At 43.1% G+C, this 19,921-nt stretch overlaps 1 protein-coding gene across 7 annotated transcripts; it reads left to right on the top strand.

The window, feature by feature from the left end:
- The first annotated feature begins 506 nt into the window (after window positions 1-506).
- Window positions 507-19,869, top strand: LOC115576020 (protein KIAA0100). 7 transcript variants are annotated; one of them, XM_030408497.1, is made up of 41 exons: window positions 507-678; window positions 1,215-1,351; window positions 1,496-1,622; window positions 2,509-2,558; window positions 2,701-2,842; window positions 2,927-3,045; window positions 3,406-3,466; window positions 3,549-3,732; window positions 4,879-5,002; window positions 5,111-5,235; window positions 5,320-5,387; window positions 5,467-5,603; window positions 5,786-5,940; window positions 7,025-7,218; window positions 7,311-7,608; window positions 7,861-8,066; window positions 8,147-9,197; window positions 9,327-9,518; window positions 9,953-10,155; window positions 10,575-10,693; window positions 10,786-11,009; window positions 11,185-11,375; window positions 11,553-11,652; window positions 11,753-11,952; window positions 12,041-12,338; window positions 12,417-12,574; window positions 12,694-12,900; window positions 13,432-13,531; window positions 13,708-13,890; window positions 13,983-14,104; window positions 14,203-14,358; window positions 14,575-14,696; window positions 14,776-14,956; window positions 15,088-15,174; window positions 15,663-15,671; window positions 15,963-16,073; window positions 16,160-16,295; window positions 16,641-16,765; window positions 16,857-16,958; window positions 17,234-17,368; window positions 17,473-17,658. In XM_030408497.1, the coding sequence occupies exons 2-41, from the start codon at window positions 1,281-1,283 to the stop codon at window positions 17,656-17,658; spliced, it is 6,759 nt and encodes a 2,252-aa protein (XP_030264357.1). In that variant the 5' UTR covers window positions 507-678; window positions 1,215-1,280. The 7 variants fall into 7 exon arrangements, with proteins under 7 accessions (XP_030264357.1, XP_030264392.1, XP_030264376.1 ...); XM_030408532.1 differs by having other exon boundaries at window positions 1,212-1,351; window positions 5,822-5,940; XM_030408516.1 differs by having other exon boundaries at window positions 508-678; window positions 1,212-1,351; window positions 17,473-19,869.
- The last annotated feature ends 52 nt before the right edge of the window (window positions 19,870-19,921 follow it).

Here is a 19,921-nt window from a genome sequence, read left to right as displayed (position 1 = left end):
GGCACAGATAGCTTGTGTTTTCTCTTTATAAAGGTTGGATACTGCAGGGAAGACTACTGTTGCCTAGGTGGGACAAAAGGGACTCAATCGATCACTCATTCAATCAAACTTTGTGTATATAGCACCTTTCTAACAAATCCAAACGCAATTCAAAGTGCTTTACAACTGATTGAAAAAAAGATTAATGCAAACAATGAAATGAATAGCAAGCAAAGGAAAACAAAGGTAATATTGCACATGAAATTTGATTCAAAAAGTTGATCAAACCTATTGTAAGAAAGAGAACAGCAAAAACAATATATTTAAAAGATAGTAAAAACCAATGTATAAGACACTACATGAAAGCCAAACTGAAATAAAAGTAAGTAAGTTGTCAACACTTGGACTACCTGACTTGTGTCACTTGCCTGGTGTTTATGAAGTGGAGGTACACTGCTTCATAACTCTTTAAGTTTGGATGCATGGTTAGAAGTTGACATTAGCCTGAGCAGATCCAGCTCCTCTCCCGGCTGCAGGTGAACTGAGCAGCAGCCAGCTGATGAGGGCGGACCAGAGCTGAGCAAAGCCGAGCCGAGCTGAGCTGAGCTGAGCTGTGAGTGTTTACTGTCTGATCTGAGCGTTAGCTGAGTCAGATGAGGCTGCTCTGTGAAACAACAACGACACTTTGAACATGTCGGGGTGAGTACGCCAGACGCTTAACTCGACTTAACGGAAGCCGGCAGTGACAAAAAATAAGAGCGCTAAGTTGTGTACCAGTCTCGCAGCTATGCTAGGTTAGCCGTAGCATGCTAGCACAGATTTGCTTCTGATTTTCTGGATGACGCGGCGGCAGATATCTTTAACTGTTTCGTGTTTGGGTGCTTTGAGCTAACGCTGCTGCCTCTTAGCACTGAGTCACAGTTTTGCCGCCGGTGGGTCGTGAACAAGGAGCAAGTTAAGGTAAAGGTTTCACACAGCTGAGTGGGTAAAGTTGAGCTAGGTGCTGTTTCATGTACGGTTTGTAACAACACTGTAGTTAATTAGCAGTGTTAGCACTGAGAGGCCAGTTGTGACCGTTAGCTGAAGAAAAACCCCTCTAACGTGTGTGAATCTGCAAAGCCTCACTAGATACTTGATAGACTAGTTGTGGATTATTGTTTTGTAGCAGCCACGTAGCTACAGACACCTGGCTGTAAGGTGTGTTAAAGTGCACTTCTCTCTCTCTCTGACAGCAGCTGATAGCAGATAGAGGAGCAGCCAGACCCATGTCCAAGATCTGGGTGTGAGCAACTTGGGACACAATGTCTCTCTTGTTGATTTCCTTCCTTGGAATTCTCCTGCTTGGGATTGTGGTGTTATGGGTCATTTTCAGGTAAGACGTGTCAGTTTCTGCTATGACTGCCATTGATACTATGTGGGAAACACTGACAACACTGCTTGTAAAATTTAACCCATATTTTTTACACAAATTCCAGATCAAAATCAAATATGTCTGCTCTTGTCTTCGCCTCTCTAGGTGGCTCATATCTACCCTGGCTGTGCGATTCTTCCATACAGCGCTGAATGCTGATCTAAAGATCAAATCAGTAGGGCTGTTTTCTGTACAGGGAGTTAGTATCCAGTTTCAGCCCCAGCATACTCTGGTAAGACACACTTTTGTTTACATGACATTTATGTTGTGAGCTCATTCCCATGTCAGGGGTAAACGTCTGACTCAGGACACATTTCATGTTGTTTGTTTACTGTAACATAATATATCAAAGGTTCCTGTTTTGACTTACTGTACCTAGAGCTATTGTATTGTCTTTGATTTTTGATGTCGTTATGTCGTGATAGGGCGAAAGTGTTGTATTTTCCAGGTTTTATTATTGGCCTATTACAGACATTGGGATCAGCATATATTATTCCTGTCATTCACTGATGTGAAAACTTTCTTGTGAGAGGTTATAATGCAGAAAAAGATGCTCGGTTTACTGTTTCAGTGCACTGATGTATTTTAGACACTCAAGTTAATTGGTAAACACTGAAATATCTGCCTCCTGTAACAGATGAAATCGTGAAATGTACCTTTAAGACGCACTGGGTTGCTTAGTTATAAGGAGAGGGGAGCAGCATCACCAGACAGCACCTTGTTTTTTGCCTGAGTTAGTTGAGATACCTGCTATCGAGTTTTCTTTTTGCTTCTCAACTCAAGAGAAACGTGAGGGTTACAGGTGGCCGCTGTTTAGTTCACGTATGACAGAATAGTAGCTGTTCCGCCGAGGTTTGTAGGGCTGATGTGTTAGTGATAAATTGTGGAAACTCCGGACACATGTGGCTCTGTGTTTGAGGCTTACTTTGCTGTCATCTGCAATGCTGTCAGAGCTACATCAACCAAGAAATATCGATCTAAATGGTTAAGTGTTTCATAATCGATTTTGAGGGATTGTTGCCAAAAATGTGTATGTATGATTCAAAATACAGAGATTGTACACTGTGTATCGCGATGTAGCCCATAACTTTCCCATAACAGTGACTCTCTTTTGGCAGGAAATTGACAGAATATGGATTTCAAGTAAACTTCTGAACCAGGATTTGCCGTAAGTTCTCGCATTTCTTTGTTAGCGTCATAGTTTGATATAAAAATCTTTTGACAAATCAGTTCTAGATGCCTAACCCCCTTTATAAATGAAAGCATATAATTCTGTTATTTGAGACGGTCTTTCACGGTTGTGTTTTTAGGAGATATCTGGCGTTGTGTGTCGGCGAAACCAGAGTTAGGTTTGACCTGCAAGCACCTCTCAGACCTCTGGTGAAGAAGAGCCATGGGGAGAAGTCTGGGAAGATTACAGTCAGCCCCACGACGCTGCGCTTTCTGTCACAAGTATGGAGCCTCGCTGTGGAACAGTCTATTGCAAAACTGATATTTTTTGGGCAATATCTTTAACTTCCTATCTTGCGGTTTCAGCTGCTGTCATTCCACATCAGCTCGATCAATGTGATGGTGCTGAACATCGCACTGTCAGAGTCTCTGTGGCACATGACTATAACAGGCATCACCTTGTTACTCGACCACCAGAGTAAAAGGTAACAACACAGTTCACACTCTGTAATTTCTGTTGGCCACTTGATCTCACTTGATTAATACATTTAATTGAAAAGAAATTACTGGTTGAGGTAGATGGCTGCCCACCATTGAGTCCGGTTCTGCCCCGAGGTTTCTGCCTGTTAAAAGGCAGTTTTTTCTCATCACTGTCACAAAGTGCTTGATGATGGAGGGAAATGTTGGGTCTCTGTAAATAATTAATCAAGGCGTATGGACTAGAACTGCTCAATTTGGAAAGTGTCATGAGAGGACTTATGTTGTGAATAAGCGCCATACTAATAAAGATTGATTAAAACACCCTGAACAAGGATCGAGCTTCATAGTATTTACTTGTGTTACAGGCTGGCGTGGGACTTCTCAGTCGGGCAGCTCAGCAGTAAAGTGCTTAAAAGCAGCCAGATGGTAAGTTCTGCTGTTTTCACTGAAACAGGAACTTGTGATTTGAACGTGTGTGCGACTAACTCTCTGCCTCTCTCTGTTGTAGGATATATGTTTGGCTGAAGTGGCCCTGAGCCTGCTGCTGTCTGGAGATGTGAGCCTGCCAGAGATGAAGCCGGGCTGTTTGTCCCTGAATGTGCGGACGCTTATAGCAGAGCTGCATGAAGGACTGTTTCTCAGCCAACTCCTGGTGCCTCCGTCTCCCAAAAAGAGCATTCAAGAAGCATCAGGTGAGCAAACGTATAGCAATATCACTGACTTGTCAAACTGATTATAAGAATAATTTAACATCTGATTCAAATGTCCAACATTTAATCGGTGTCTCTTTGTCCCTAATTAAAAACGAAAAATCACACTTTTAACTTAATGATTTTCGATGGCAGATTCTTTTATTTTTGGTGCCATTTTCATATCAGTTTGTCCATTTTTTGTTGTGTCATAGTTTAACACTTGACCTGTTATGACAGTCCCTTGTGCCATAATCCAGGGCAAGTGTCCTTATAGCCCTAACAAAGTATCCACTCTGCAGTTTTGTTGTGAATGTACAAGATCATCAAAAAGCAGCACTGTTTTGCAGGGTTGGTTGTATGAAAGTATTCCTGTATTCTCCAATTCTCTGTACTTGTATATTTGTAACCCTGAATTACGACCATAATTGCTGTTGTTTTCACTGGCTTCACATCAGTGATCTTCTGCTTCCTCTAGAATACCCTAATGTGTTCGATCGTCTTTGTTATTCTTAGCTGTTCTGTTAGTCGGCAAGAAAACGAGGACAAGATCATTTCATAGAGTTTTATTGACCTCTGTAGAGGCTTGAAATGTCCACATGCTTAAAATAGATACAGTTTAGCCTCCATCTAAACATCTGCAGGACTTTTGGGTTATTATTCACTGAATGAGATGTTTTAAGAAATGTTTTGTTTACACTAAAACATCAGCAGCACAGTTGTGGTTCAGGTTGTCAGTGTTGTCTATATAAGTACAGACTGTCAAGGCAAGAAAGAGGAAATGACACATAAGCTTTCTTAGGTATTTCCATGTTACATAACATTTTTCCAACATATTTTTAGTTTGTTTGGATCTTCAGAAACCGAAGCATTAAAAATGGCACTGTTAGTTATTTTTGTCCTAAGCTCTCCAGATGCTTAACGTCTATAATACAGTTGCAGCATTCAAAGCCTATACAGTATGTCTCTACAGACAGTATGTGCATTGCATAACATTGTCTAATATCAGGGGCACAATGTCAAACATTTTTATTAAATCAAAATGTGTTTGTATTTATAACATGCTTAAGAATTTTAATGGCTTTCTTGACATTTTTGATTACACCAAACATGACATGTTTTAATAGTATTAATACTGTTTCCCTTCAGAGTGTGAAAACACTGAGTTCATCCAGACTGAGACTGTGGAACGGTTCCATCAGCTGATTCCCCAGAAGGTCAATGTGGAATTTGATAACACAAATGTAACCCTGTCCATGCACAGCCAAAAAAGGTGAGTCAACATTTTACCACCAGCGGCATAAAGTTATTGTTGTTGTGCACAATTTGATTCCCTATTTAACGACTCATCGATTAAAACCTTTTATGACTTCCTGTGCAGACACCTGAACTGGACCCTGAAGTCTTTAAAAGTGTGCTATGGACGTGACGACGAGCAGCTTTCTCTTAAAAGCTTCACTCCTGAGCTGAGCTTTCCCCAGAGCAGCCTGGAGCTCCTTCTAGAGGGTGAGTGGACAGCCGGGTGCCAGACGCAATGCAGATAGATGAAGGAAAAACACTTTGGGTAACACGTTTTTTTATTATTGGCAGATGGACTTCTCCTCTCACAAAGTCGGCAAAGGATCCTTTGTGTGAACACACTGAAGACAACGCTGCAGGTGAGGAGGATGCTCGGTGGTCACAGCACAAGTCTATGACTCATATTTGACATTATTATGACTTGTTTTGTGCTTGTAGGTTACGTCGATGGACATCGCAGGGTCATTCACAGTCAACACTTGCATCATCCACTACCGTCACCAGGAGTTCTCTCATTGGCTAAATCTATTTCCATGGGAACAGCTAATCCACCGGAAGGCAGCTCACAGAAAAAGGCAAGTTGCAAAAGAAAACTCTGACATTTCAATTGACACCGCTTGACTAAAAATCTCCCGCTGCAGTGAAAATAATCATCTAACACCTTTTTTTTAATCATCTTCTCTCTCTTACCCATGTTTGTGTTGGCGCATCACTCATTCTGTATTGTGTTGTTCCATGATGTTATTGTGTTGTGTAGTCCATTAGATTACTTGCCCACCCTCCTTTTCCTCAGGCGCCTCCCTCACCTGGATGCTCCTGTGAAGATCAACTCCTCTGTGTCCAACGTCAACGTGAGCGTTCAGCTGGGAGACACGACGCCTTTTGCTCTTGGTTTCCTGTCTGCCAGTGCAGGTACTGCAGGTGTTTCACATGCTGCACACATGCAGAGAGAGGCAGGTGAACGTCATATGATGTTATTGCTGCTTTACAGAATGAGGGCATTGTTGTGTTAAAGAGTAACCTCAGCCCCCCGTGGTAAGCAATAGCACCTCTTGTTATGACTTTACATCATGCAACACAATTTCTTTCACTCACTCCTCATGGTTTTTATCCGTAGGGGACGTTTGGGTCAGCCTTTTTCAAACATGCCAAACTAGATTAGATAAGATCTTTTCTTAGAGTGCCCTTTAAAAGTTACACATTAACGTGCACTTCTTTCTTAGCTTTAAGTAGCTTATGTTTGTATTCATAACAACTTAAATTGCAGCATGTCTGCAACCTTATTTGTCCAGAAGTAGTCTGTTTAGTGTATTGCCTCAAACCAAATAATCAGCCAATCATGCTTTTTATTGTTTCCTTCACAAACATGTATTTTGAAACCTAAATCAAAGTAAATAAAAACAATAGCAGACAAAAGGATTTAAAGTGTGAATTGAAAAACAAGTATATAAGTAACAGTAGAGTCACTGTATACAAACTGTAAGGCATATTTTCAAATAAGAAGGTCGAACAAAATCTAAAGACGTGAAATAAAAATCAGTCTTAATTAAATGCAGCATATTTACAAACTGCAGCAACTTTTTACTATCTGTCCTGAGTGATCTGGTCACAATCTGACAGCTTTAAGTTTGTAAATTCACAGCTGGCATTAAATGCGTCTTGACATGCATTGCGAGTGAACTCCCTTCTCTGTATGCAAATATACACCTATATCACTGGAACAAATGGATACCAGTTTTTTTTTTTTTTTTAACAAATAAAGACATTTACACAGTTAACAAGAAGGCGTAAATAATTTTTACTAGCTGCAGTTTACTGTTTGGACAATTTGATATGTTTACCATCAATAAAATGTTGAAAATGGTGGAAAAAATGAGAAATTGGTCAAAACTGCAGTCCAAACTACTTTTGGTACAACAAGCTGTGAACAGGGCTTTTTTGACTGTGTGTCCTCTAAAAGATATTTTTTGCTGACTTGTGTTTCCTGTGTCTGTAGAGCTGCTGCATCTCCTTGACATTAAAGATGACACAGAGAGCCCAGAGTCCCAGAACGTGCACCAGCGTGCCTCACTGTCCCTGGACAACTTCTGGTGGAGAGTGGGTCAGGGCTCTCATATCCAACAAGCACCCCACCCTCCTGGCAAACACGTGTGGGGAGAGGCGCTAATTTTAGACTCGCTCAGTCTTCAGGTAGGAGCACACAGACCAAACTTCTTTTTATTCAAAGGGTTTGTTGTCATATTTGATTGATTTGTTGATTGTTTTTAATCTCATCCCTCCAGGGCAGTTTCAACCGACCCCACATGGAGTCGAGCAGCCATTCTCCGAGTTTGAGCGTGGAGACAAATCTGAAAGGGCTCCAAGTGGAGCTTTCAGAAACATGTGCACTGTGTCTGTCTCGCCTGCTGTCCCTCATCTGTTTTCCTCGTGACACGGGGCCACAGCTGTCAGACGTGGCCTCGGTGTCTCCCTCTAGTGACGATGCCGTCCAGCCCACCCCCTCCTCACAGCTACACCTGCTGTTCAGACTGGACTGTTGTCTGGAGGATGTTAATGTGTTCACACTGTCGAATCTGGCAGGTGAGTTATTTCAGAATATTTAAGAAGGTGGCATGATTACAAAGAAGTGCTTGCTGCTCTGTTGGCTTTTTCGGGGGAATTCACCGCATGGGACATAAGTTGACTGTTTTTAGAGCATATTTATAATGATGTTATTGTGCATACATGTTGCATCTTGTGCGATCAATGACCACAGGATTCACAAACATTTCTGCTTTGGTTCTCTATTGTTACCTTTAATCATCATCTTTTATCTGCCTGTGTTCTCATCAGGAGCCGTGTCCTTGCGGATGGACACCGTCAGTGTCCTGGGCTCTGCAGAGAGCTCCACAGTCTCTCTTCAAGGTGTCAGCTTGTCAGCGGTCAAAACACTCACAGAGAACATGGAGTCATGTTGCCCCGCCTCCGAAACCCCCAACCCTGTGCTTAAACTCACCACGATAGCCTTGACCTACCACATCACCACCCACACCTTACAGGTAATCACATCACGATCAGTTGACTTTTTCTGCATTGAATGAATCTCTGTGTCAAAAATCGTGTTTTCCTTCTTAATCAGGTTCAATGTGAAGAGGAGTTCACAGTTGAATGGACGCCACCGGACCACATGGTGTTATATCAGCACCTGACTGAAGCTCAGGCTTGTTGGCACATGCTTTGTGGCGAGAAAGACGAGGACAGTCCGGTCAAACCTCCAGAGAGTGAAATCTGTTCAGGCCAGAGCAGAGCGCTGTGTGTGCGCGTTGAACTGGGCTTCACTCGTCTGACAGCCCACGTTAGCAAACAGAACTATATCCTCCTGCACACTGAGTCCCTCTCAGTATCCAAGCACGCTGGCTCCCTTCGCATGCGATCTCCCTCCTTGATCTTCAACTTCGACGGCCACAACATCGTCACTTTTAAAGATCTAGATGTCGAAATGCACGAAGAGCTGACCGAGATGCAGCTGCACAGAGACGTCTTCCCCTTCCTCACCACTCCTCACAACCATGTCTGGGTCCTCACTTGCCCCTCAATGGCAGTTGAGTTTCCTTACCAGTACAATTTCTCCAGCACTTTTGACATGGCCATCAGTGTGCAGAAGTGGCTGAAGACTCTGCATCGCTCCCAAAGCAAAGACACTACCATCCAACACCTGCCTCCGGATCTCGTGTTCAAGATCAGCCAGTTCTCGTTTGTCTTCTTGGACGACGTCTTTGAAATCAAGCTGCGAGACAACTACGAGCTCATGAAGGACGAGAGTAAGGAAAGTGCAAAGCGTCTTCAGCTTCTGGATAAGAAGGTGGCAGATCTGCGCAAGCAGCACGGAGAACTTCTCCCTGCCAGAAAGATCGAAGAGCTGTATAGTTCTCTGGAGAAGAAACACATCGAGATCTACATCCAGCGCTCGCGCCGCCTCTACGCCAACACACCTATGAGGAAGTCCCTGCTGACCTGGACGGTGTCAGACTTGGAGCTGGTGGTCCTGGCTGATCAATCCCTTCATGGACCAGAAAGGGTGAGAGAGCAGCTGAGGGACATCGACGGGATCAGTCCCTTCCCCAGAGACGGACTCCCTTTGGTGGTCCAGTGGTGCCGTGCTGTCAAGTTTAAACTGACTGCATATTTGGGTAAGTTGCTAAAAATTGATTTCCAGATATGGAATGGGAACAAAAATTAAATCAAAGCCTCAGAGTTTTGAGGTTATTTCTACAAATACTAAAGTAATTGATGTCTTCGTTCTGTCTCTGATGTGCCAGTGAGAATTCGGGATTACCCTCGCTACCTGTTTGAGATCCGGGACTGGAAGCTGTCAGGGCGTCTGATCGGGACCGAGCAGGACGGACAGGTCAGAGCTCATCGCAAAGCGGTTGTCCCACTTGGTCCACCGTGGGGAGACGTGACAGTCCACAGGAACATGCCACCACTCAAGTTCTACTATGATTTCAAATGTGAGTTATGCAAACCTATGCAAAAATTGTCCCTGAATTGTCACAGCTTTTGAATTCACAAAACTAAAGTTAAAAAGAAGAAGCAGGGATCTGAGGAAGAGAGAAATCCTGCACATGCATTGTGATAAACGTTGTGAAATGCATAGACTCATTATTAGAGAGGAAAGTTTAAGTAAATAACCAGAAAGTCACAGATAATAGCAGTGAAAATAAAAGTATGTAGCAGTTGTCTCTCATTCTTGTTCAGAAGGGAAGTAAAATTATTTTGTTTCCTGAAGTCGGGGCAGAGAATTGTTGCATCAGCTGGTGAATCATAATCAGTATGTTGCAAGACAATCATGAACATTAATCCTCCTGTTGGGTAATTTGAGGTTTACTCTCTAAAATTCTCAATGTTGTTGTCACTCACTCAATATTCTCTGTTTTTCTTACAGCTAACATAAATCTGTACACTATTGTGTGGGGGCCGTGTTGGGACCCTGCCTGGACTCTGATTGGCCAGTCTGTTGACCTGCTGACCAAACCCACAGTTGACCCCTCACCTCCTCTGGCCTGGTGGGACAAAAGTCGTCTCCTTCTGCACGGGCGCTGGGTGATGGACATCGATCAGGCCAACCTTCATCAGCTGGCTACAGAGGTAAAGTCAAAAAACTTAACTGTTGTGGATCTGCAGGAAGAGATCTTCTAGAGGTTGACATTTGTACTCAGTGACCACTTTATTGGATGCATCTGTACAATCTAATGTCATCCTATGCAACTGTTCTCCTATAAAGTTCACGATTATAGTGCCGCTATTGTTCAGGTCTTCCTTTGCAGTGTCATAGATGTGTAACTTATAAATATGACATCAATAAACATAATTTCCAACTGTGTCACCAGAAACTCAATGTCATAAACTTTGTAATCGTAGAATTTGAGCTGTACGATCTGATTGCATTAGATTGCATAGTTGTTGGCACATGCTGCACCCTCACAGTCGTTTATGTTGTTTTTTGCAGTCCCTGAGCTGTGTGATAATAAATCCCCTAATCTTAGATGGATCTTGCTTTCTTGCAGGACCCTTACAACACCACTGAAAACCTGCACTGGGAGTGGAATAAGCTGAACTTTGACTGGAATCCGGGGCAGTTTGTCTTTAAAGGAGATTTGGATGTAAATGTGAGGACAGCATCAAAGTAAGTAAAGGCATCAGAGGTGAACATGGTGATAAGTTGCAACTTTTAACTATATTTGTAAGCAATAAGTGATACAAATCTTTCCACACTAGGTATGATGATATCTGTTTTCTACACCTGCCCAACCTGTGTATGACCCTCGACCTCCAATGGCTTTGCCATGGCAACCCCCATGACCACCATGCTGTAATGCTCTGCTGTGCGGAGAACGTTGCAGATGTGACCTCAGGACAACCTCATGACTCCTACAGAGCCTTTCGCTCTGAGAACCTCAACCTCTCCATCACCATGGACCTTAACCAACACTGTGGGACAGGTAAGACTTCCTATCATAACAAACCATGATCCTGTAATACCAAAAATTCAAAATGTCATCTGAAACTGAGTTGAGAGGATTTTAAACTTTGGTCAGTTTTCTGTAATGATGCCCTTTTATTGTTATATATGTATTTCCCTGTAGAAAATCATACATTTTATGTTTTATTTTACAGAAGCCTCCCAGCCCAGAATCCTGCTGTACAGCAGCACCCTGCGTTGGATGCAGAACTTTTGGGCGACCTGGACGGGTGTATCTCGTCCAATCTGCCGAGGCAAGCTCTTCCACAGCCTGAGGCCGGTCCGCAAGAAGCTGGGTCAGCACTACAAACAGATGTCCTACACAGCTGCCTTCCCACAACTACAAGTAAGTGTTTTTCTAGGCTGCCCTCCAGCAACAGTCAAGTAAAAGTCTGCTGTATGTTTGTGTTTTCATTCGCTTACACAGCACAGTATGTAACTTGATTCATTATAGATGATTTAGTTCTTCCACTTTATTTCTTTACACTGGTATGTGTACATTTCTGCACATTCTGTCTTTTAGGTGCATTACTGGGCCTCATTTGCCCAGCAGAGAGGTATCCAAGTGGAGTGTAACAAAGGCCACGTCTTCACTCGAGGGGCACAGAGACTTATTCCACAAGGTTTGGGCGACGGCATTATACCATTCAAGAAAAAACTAATAATTAAAGTGGTTGTATGTTTATTTTAATGTGGATTCATGTGTGTGCGTGTGTTCCTCAGCTGGCACTGTGATGAGGAGGCTGATCTCTGAGTGGAATGTGACTCAGATGGTGAGTGAGCTCTCTCAGGTGACTGTTCACCTGATGGCCTCCACCTGGGACGAGACAGCTGACCACCAGATCAACGCTCAGGTGAAGAAGACTCACCTGCTCAGCCTGTCCTCGCTGAGCTACCAGCGGCAGAGCAACCGCATGGAAGAGGTAAAACCCCACAGATGGCTGGACTTTTACCCTGCTTTTCCTTCTGGCTGCTATCTTGATTGAGACCTTTTTGAAATATGTCTGACAGGAGGTGAACCAGAAGGATGAGACTAATGCTTCTTACACTCACAAACTGCGCCTGGTGGACCTGCGCGCTTCCTGGACCACCACTAACAGGAATATCGCCTTTGGGCTGTACGACGGTTATAAAAAGGCATCTGTGCTGAAGAGAAACCTCTCCACTGAAGCGTTGAAGGGTCTGAGGATCGACACACAGCTGCAGGCCAAGAAGCTCAAACGCTCTCCTTCAAACTACTCTCCCACCACAGCCCCGACCACACCAGTAATGCCCGCAGTCAGTCGAGCAGAAAAAAGTCAAAATGAAGGTGAGGAAATAGCTTGACTCAGACAAAGACAACAGCTGAGTCTCTTAGGATGCACTGACCTCTTTGTTTTTGTTGTAGGAACATCGATGCTCCAGAAACTGATTGAGGAAACGGACAAGTTTGTGGTGTTTTCAGAGGAGGACTCAGGTGTCAGCGACCAGCTGTGTGGTATCGCAGCCTGTCAGACCGATGATGTCTACAACCGCAACTGGTTTATCGAGCTGGTCAACTGTCAGGTGCTTTCATAACAGAGTTTTAATTTTCTTTTGTTTGTTGCTACTATCTGTTATCGAGCAAGTCTTTATGAATGAATGCAGATCAATAATCTGATTTTCTTTTCTTTTTATTTTACCAGATGATGCTGCGGGGCACAGAAACCGCTGGCTGCGTGCTCGTGTCAGCAGCAAAGGCTCAGCTGCTTCAGTGTGAACACCACCCGGCCTGGTACAGCGACACCCTGAAGCAGAAGACCACCTGGACCTGTCTGCTGGATGGCATGCAGTACTTCGCCACCATGGAGCCAAATCCATCTGAGCAAGAGGACAGACAGTTGTGGCTGGAGGTAAGAACAGCTCTGTGTTCTGTATGTTTGGCTATTCTGGACAAGTTTGATGATTTTAAATTCTTTTACAACTAATATTAAACTAGGGATAAAGAAAACTTTTATGTTTGAGCAATGTATTATGAAAGGATGGGAACTAATGAGTAGTGCTTAAACTTAAGTTATGATTTTGGGTAATAGATAAATAAACTTAGACCAAAGCCAGTTCAAAACTTGCACACTCACAAGTCGTAGTCCCGTCTTCCGAACTGCAGCCTCCACCGCCAACAACAACCTCATCTTCATTTTGTCTCATCTCAAATCTTAAAAAGTTAATCTACCTTCATAGTGTCCTGTCTTGTTCCTGATGTTCCACAATATTATACCCCTCACAAATAGCTTAGCAATGTTTTTAGTATGGTGCAATACACCTGGTTTAAAATAAAAGAAAATGAACTATGCAGCTACAACATCACAACCGAGGCTTTACAGTAATTCATTTGTGTTGTGCCTTTCCTGCTCTGAGTGGTTTCGAATTGCTTAATGTGTTAGGTGAAAAACATAGAGGAGCACAGGCAGCGTAACCTGGACTCAGTGCTGGAGCTGATGGAGAGCGGCCAGGCTGTGGGAGGAATGGTCAGCACCACCACAGGTAAATGACACATTCTCATCCCACAGACCTGTTTTTGATGTGAACTGTCAGACTCTGACCACACTGCTTCTGCACTGTGAAAATAATTTCCAAGGTACGCAAACGGTACTGCTGTAGAGGGACTCTGATTAACTTCTATTTTAAGGATATTGAAGTTGTCCCTCCTGTGTCTGTAGACTGGAACCAACCAGCGCAGGTGAACGAGGCTCAGCAGGTTCAGCGTATCATCTCACGTTGTAGCTGCCGGATGCACTACATCAGCTACAGTCACGACATTAACCCAGAGGTGGCCACACAGATCAAACCGCCCGAGCTGAGGAATAATCATGAGAAAGAGGATCTGCTTAAAAAACAGGCCGGTATGTCTGCTCACCAGCATACTCATATGCAAGAATATACAGACTACGACTTGCCTTGCCTTTTAAAGAGCTTTCATATGTTAATTTAACAGGGGCTGTGGACACCTTCACCCTCATTCATCATGATCTGGAGATATCCACTAACCCAGTCCAGTATGCTATGATCCTGGACATCGTCAACAACCTGTTGTTGCATGTAGAGCCCAGACGCAAGGTGGGCTAACAGACCCAGTTTACAAAAGATTTCCATGTCCTTACCAATGTTTCACCTTTGCTTATTAAGTGTTTTTATTTAACCTCTTGGACATGTAGGAGCACAGTGAGAAGAAGCAGCGAGTGCGTTTCCAGCTGGAGATTTCTAGTAACCCTGAGGAGCAGCGCAGCAGCATCCTTCACCTCCAGGAGGCAGTCAGGCAGCACCTGGCCCAGATCAGACGCCTCGAGAAACAGATTTACTCCAACATCAGAGTGAGTCACAACCAGCTTTTATACCAAATATTTTACTCCTTAAACAATCACTGAAATTTAAAATTAATTTATCTCAACAAAATGATATGTAAACATGAATCAAGGGAGAAAAAAGCGGTTAATCTGTGATGTTTACAAGTAAAATGGACAGCACTTAATTGACATCAAATAAGAGAATGAAAAGAAGCAACCATTAACCGTCTTATCATCCATCAGGCACAACCTGAGGAGCTGAGCGGTGATGAACTGATGGAGATCAACACCAGACTGCAGAACCAGCTGAACCAGGAGAAGAACGACATGCAGATGAAGAGTGAAGAGCTCAACATTCTCATCAGGTCTCACATCAGCACTCATTCACAATCGGCACTGAGAAAGATGTGGAACGCAAAATTAAAATTTCTTTCTTTCTTTCAGGTGTTTTAAGGACTTCCAGCTGCAACGGGCAAACAAGCTGGAGCTGCGTAAGCCTCCAGAGGATGTGAGTGTGGTGAGGAGGACAGAGATCTATTTCGCCCAGGCCCGCTGGTGTTTGACCGAAGAGGATGGACAGCTCGGCATCGCCGAGTTGGAGCTGCAGAGGTTCATGTACAGTAAGGTGAGCACAGCGAAGAACAATAAAAATAACCAGGGTTAGGTTTCGGGTCGTAACCAGTAAAAGCCTCTTGCAGTTTGTTTAATCCCTGCTGGATGGTGAATGTTTTGACTCTGAATACTTTCTTTTCACAGCTCAACAAGTCTGATGACACAGCAGAGCATCTTCTGGAGTTAGGGTGGTTCACAATGAACAACCTGCTGCCCAATGCCGCATACAAGGTACATTAACCATTCATTATTCAGATTTGGCTGTATTTAGGTATTTGTTGGAGTTTTAGTTGCACATTTATTTGACTTTAGTACATTTTCAGTTATAAATCTGCTGTGTGGAACTTTTGTCTCCCCTTCTGGCAGTAAGAGTAATTACACAAACACTGTCAACATGCTTATGACGCCGTATTCGTATTTGTTGTAGCCTGCTCTGCTGCTATGGTGGCTCCTTCCTTCAGCTCTGGCAAACCAAACATTCCTGGTTAACATAAAGTGCATCATCGCCAGTGCTGGAAAGTTGCCACGGAATCCAGATTTAAACTTTGGTATCCTGTTAAAGGGAGCTTAATCTGGCGGTGATACGTTTTAATCAGCATTGTGTGAGCTTGTTTGGAAAGGGTTTGAATGTAAGCTGTAGGTTTAAGTATATAAAAATGCAATGTCATCCATGACAATATGCAATATTTATGACTCTCTTCCTGGTCTACTCTGTGCAGCGTGTGAGGGTATGTACAGTGACAAGACTTGATGTCTGTGTTGACTCCATCTTGTCTGTTCAGATGGGATCACCCAGTGGCTCTTCAAAGTTTCATATTCGGTGTTGCATGCACGCATTTGAAGGCTTCATTGATGCATGTCTGACCAAGGACTCATTACGTTTTCTTAACCTTTTATGTTGTTGTCCTGACTCGTGTTCATATCATCAATAATGTCAAAGTATTCTGTTTTGACATCAGAATCTCACTCAGGCTTTTATTTTGTGATGCGGATGAATTAAACTCCCTCCTCTTTTGAAGGTGGTCCTTCGTCCTCAGAGTAACTGCCAGTCCGGACGCCAGTTCGCTTTGCGTATCTTCAGTAAAGTGCGCCCCCCTGTGGGAGGAATCTCTGTTAAGGAGCACTTCGAGGTGAAGGACATCACATCACATGCAGCCGCATTCACAGAAACATTTGTATCGTGTTTTATTGAAGATTTTTTTGTGTCCATCGTAAGGTGAACGTGGTGCCTCTCACCATCCAGCTGATGTACCAGTTCTTCAAGAGGATGATGGGATTCTTCTTCCCAGGAAGAAACGTCGAGGAGGAGGAGGTGACAGATGAGGAAGACAAGTTCAGATTGGTTACCACGGGTATGTTTGCGATATGACAGCAGTAAGATGAGTAGCACTCAGTCTCTGTGTGGGATCACCAGCCTGTAATCTATACCAGCTCCCGGATCAATAATAGTTTCCATTTTCTCTGCCAGATGTGTGTGTGTGTGTGTGTGTGTGCGCTGGGTTTGTGTGTGCGTGTGTGTGTGTGTGGTATTGAATAATCCATTACTGTGTTATGTAATCCCTCAGAGCTATTAAACGGCTGTGTCTCTTTGGATATGACCTTGAGATATGTGTGAGAGACTCAGTGGGAGTATAAGGTGTAGGGTGCAGAGTCACGCAGAGGCCACAGTGCTGATTCTGATGTGGTCTGTGTCACAGGTATCCCTGTTAAAGCCCGGCAGTCGTCAGAGGACACCATGGGCGCGATGGGCCCCAGCAAAGGTGTCACCCAGGGACTGAACCGCACTGCCGGGGTCAGGAGGTCGTTCAGGAAAGCTCCAGAGGTACTAATGTGTTTGGATCGATTGTGCTCGGATGTAAAGAACAAAATCAAATAAAGAAACGTAATTGCATTTATAATTTCCTCCCCGCCAGCATCCTGTTGATGACATCGATAAGATGAAGGAGCGAGCTGCTATGAACAACTCCTTCATCTACATCAAGATTCCCCAGGTGCCCCTCTGTGTCAGCTATAAGGTGAGTTCTCTGTGCATTACATAACACTGACTCTTATTCCTGACTCCATCCCTGTTTAATAAGTAAAAACAAAGTGAATGTTTGGCAAATTAATTATATTGCAGCTCCATTATTGCTGTATTTGTAAATACAGAAGTTTCCCACAACAAAGTGGTTATTGTAGGTTGAATTCACTTTTATTTAAAACCACTTAACGCACTATTTTATTTACAGTCAGATGTTCTTTTTTAGTTTTTGAATTTATTTCTTGCTTCTATAAATTCTCCCGTCTGTAGGGAGAGAAGAGTAGTGTGGACTGGAAGGACCTGAACCTGGTTCTTCCCTGTTTGGAGTACCACAACAACACCTGGACGTGGCTCGACTTCGCCATGGCCGTGAAGAGAGACAGCCGGAAAGCACTCGTGGCACAGGTACACTACATTAAGGACTTTTAATCCACGCAAAATGTGCTCCTCTGTACGGTTTAAAAAGTAAATTGTATATATGAACTTTCTTTTGGCTCCTCGCTGCTCAGATGATAAAAGAGAAGCTGCGTCTGAAGCCAGCATCAGGCTCAGACCTGCGGGGGAAAGCGTCTGAGGGGAAGTCTGACAACAGCCTGCAGCAGCAGGAGGAAGATGAGAAGGCTCGGCTCCTCATCGGCCTCAGCTCCGCAGACAAGAGCTCCAGCAAGAAGAGCATCTTCAGCCGACGCAAGTGAAGCAGCAAACACTCGCACATTCACACCACGTCAGGGCTTGACTGGATGATCCACAGCAGCAGCTGCCACGCTCCCTCAGTGTGGGGATCAGGGAAACTCTGCCTCTTAGGGGTCAGAATATCAGCCTGGCTTCGTGAATCTCAATGAAAAAGGGAGATGGTGGAGCATTTGAAATAGTTTTAGGGCAAATCTTACTGTATCATACAAGCCTGCTGAACTTCAAGTGAAATTCTGGAGTTTTTCTTTTTTTTTTTTTCTTTTTAAACACTCCTGTGTGTCTCAGATTTGAGGGAACTCAAACAGCTCCAGGATTACCAGGGTGCCATTTTGACCAAATATATTATCTTCTTTATGTGTGTGCCATCTAAAGTTTCCCTCTGCATTTCGAACACTTTCAAAACGATGACCACTTGTGCTGCATTGAATGTAGCGAGGAAGATTAACAGTATGTAGCTCGCACTTCACTGTCACTGTTTGACTTCCTCTGCTTCTGTACAAGCGAGAGTGAGAGCACCTTTTCCTGCTGGCTCGGGAACACTGTACGTCAAGTCTGCTAGAATAAATGAGACTCAACGGAAAGCACCTTGAATGCTGCGAGCTGTTAAAAAAATTTGATTTTGAAATGCCATAAATAAATATATCAGATGTGTTTTATCGACTAAAGCTTGAAGACGTGTGGCTGTATGACTGTCACCCTGACAGGAAGGCCTTTTCCCACGAATGACCACAAAAGCTATTTTATATTTTATCTGCACCTGTCGGCTGGCTGTACCTCACCCCCAGTGCAATATATCAAGAACAGAGCAGCGAAAACATTTAAGTGTGTTGTATCATGTGGCACTTGGTTTGATGGTATTGTGGCAAAAAAAAAAGAAACAGACGTGTTGCAGCTAATCGCTGAGTGTATGTTTTGTAATTTTATTACTAAAGCACTTTTTTATGCAAAGTATTTTGATATTTTTGTAACCATTTCTGTTGAATTACTTGTATAACTGTGCTGCTAAGCCTGTTATCTCCGTCACATTTCTATTAAAGGAACAGTTCACCCGGAAAATGAACCTTCGGTCATTATCTGCTCACCGTCATGCTTGAAGGGAAAAGTCAGGTGAAGAATTTAGTCCACAAAACATTTCTGGAGCTTCACAGACAAACAGTGTTGCAGCATTGTGCTAAACAACTGAAGTAGATGAGGACTTGTTATAAAATGTAAGTAAAACACTAAAATTAATATATAAAATGGCTCCATACATCTACAGAAGCCCAGAGATCCCAAACTAATTTGAAAAGATGGTATTTACAACCTTGTCCAAGCTGAAATCTGTAGCTGCTGAAAGCGTTGTAAGAGGGTTTACAAGGGTGTGAATAACAAATCAATTTGGGATTTCGGGGCTTCTGGAGACTTTGATTTCGCTGGACGAGCTGTCTTCTTCACAAAGTTGAATGACGTATATCGATTTTACAAACTGCACAGCCTTTTGCTTCTGCTGTTAAGGGTCCAGAGTAGTATACGTCTGTAGTTATCTCTGTGCTTTTTCATCTGAAGACTGTTTTAGAATACTTAACTTTTCACAGTTCTCTTTGCAGATGGTGGTTTACCTGTCATTTGTACACCGTGTTTTTAAGATCTTGATCCTTTTGATCAATAGATTAAGTTATAGCTGGACACTGAACAATCCCTTATCCAGCAATGATGTCTGAGGTCGTCTTTATTGGTTATTGATCAATCTAAAGGAACAAAAATGGTAAACTGTTGACAATATATACACAAAGATGCGTATATTAACAAAGTTGCGTATATTAACTGAGTTATGAATGGAAAAGCACTGAGATAACTTTGTTCGTGCAGATGGTAAAGAGCTTATACATCACGCCGCATTATGTCAGTGGAGAATGGAGCCATTTTGTTTTGGTTTGGGGTTTTTTGGTTGACTTTGTATATTTTAAAACAAGTTTCCATCGACTTATATTTTAGGAAAATATTTGCAGCACAGTTTTGCTGCGGAGCTCCTGGAATCCTTCACTTGACTTTCTCTGACCTGCAGGTGAAAAGATAATGACTGAATTTTATTTTTTGGGGGGGGGGTGAACTTTAAGATGCCCTGAACATTTCAATTAAAAACAGATCATATCTCAAAAAGCAGATGCATTCACACTTCTGTCCGCTCTGTTGGCTTATTGTTTCTCTGTCAATAAAAGTGTTATAGTCTCTCAGTGGTCTGTGTGTGTTTTGGTGATGTTTTAAATAAAATGTAAAATAGGGGGG

The sequence above is a fragment of the Sparus aurata genome, chromosome 2 (assembly GCF_900880675.1).
Source record: "Sparus aurata chromosome 2, fSpaAur1.1, whole genome shotgun sequence".
Taxonomy (NCBI): Eukaryota; Metazoa; Chordata; class Actinopteri; order Spariformes; family Sparidae; genus Sparus; species Sparus aurata.
Note: the sequence above shows the minus strand (reverse complement) of the source record. Positions and strands in the feature narration are given on the sequence as shown.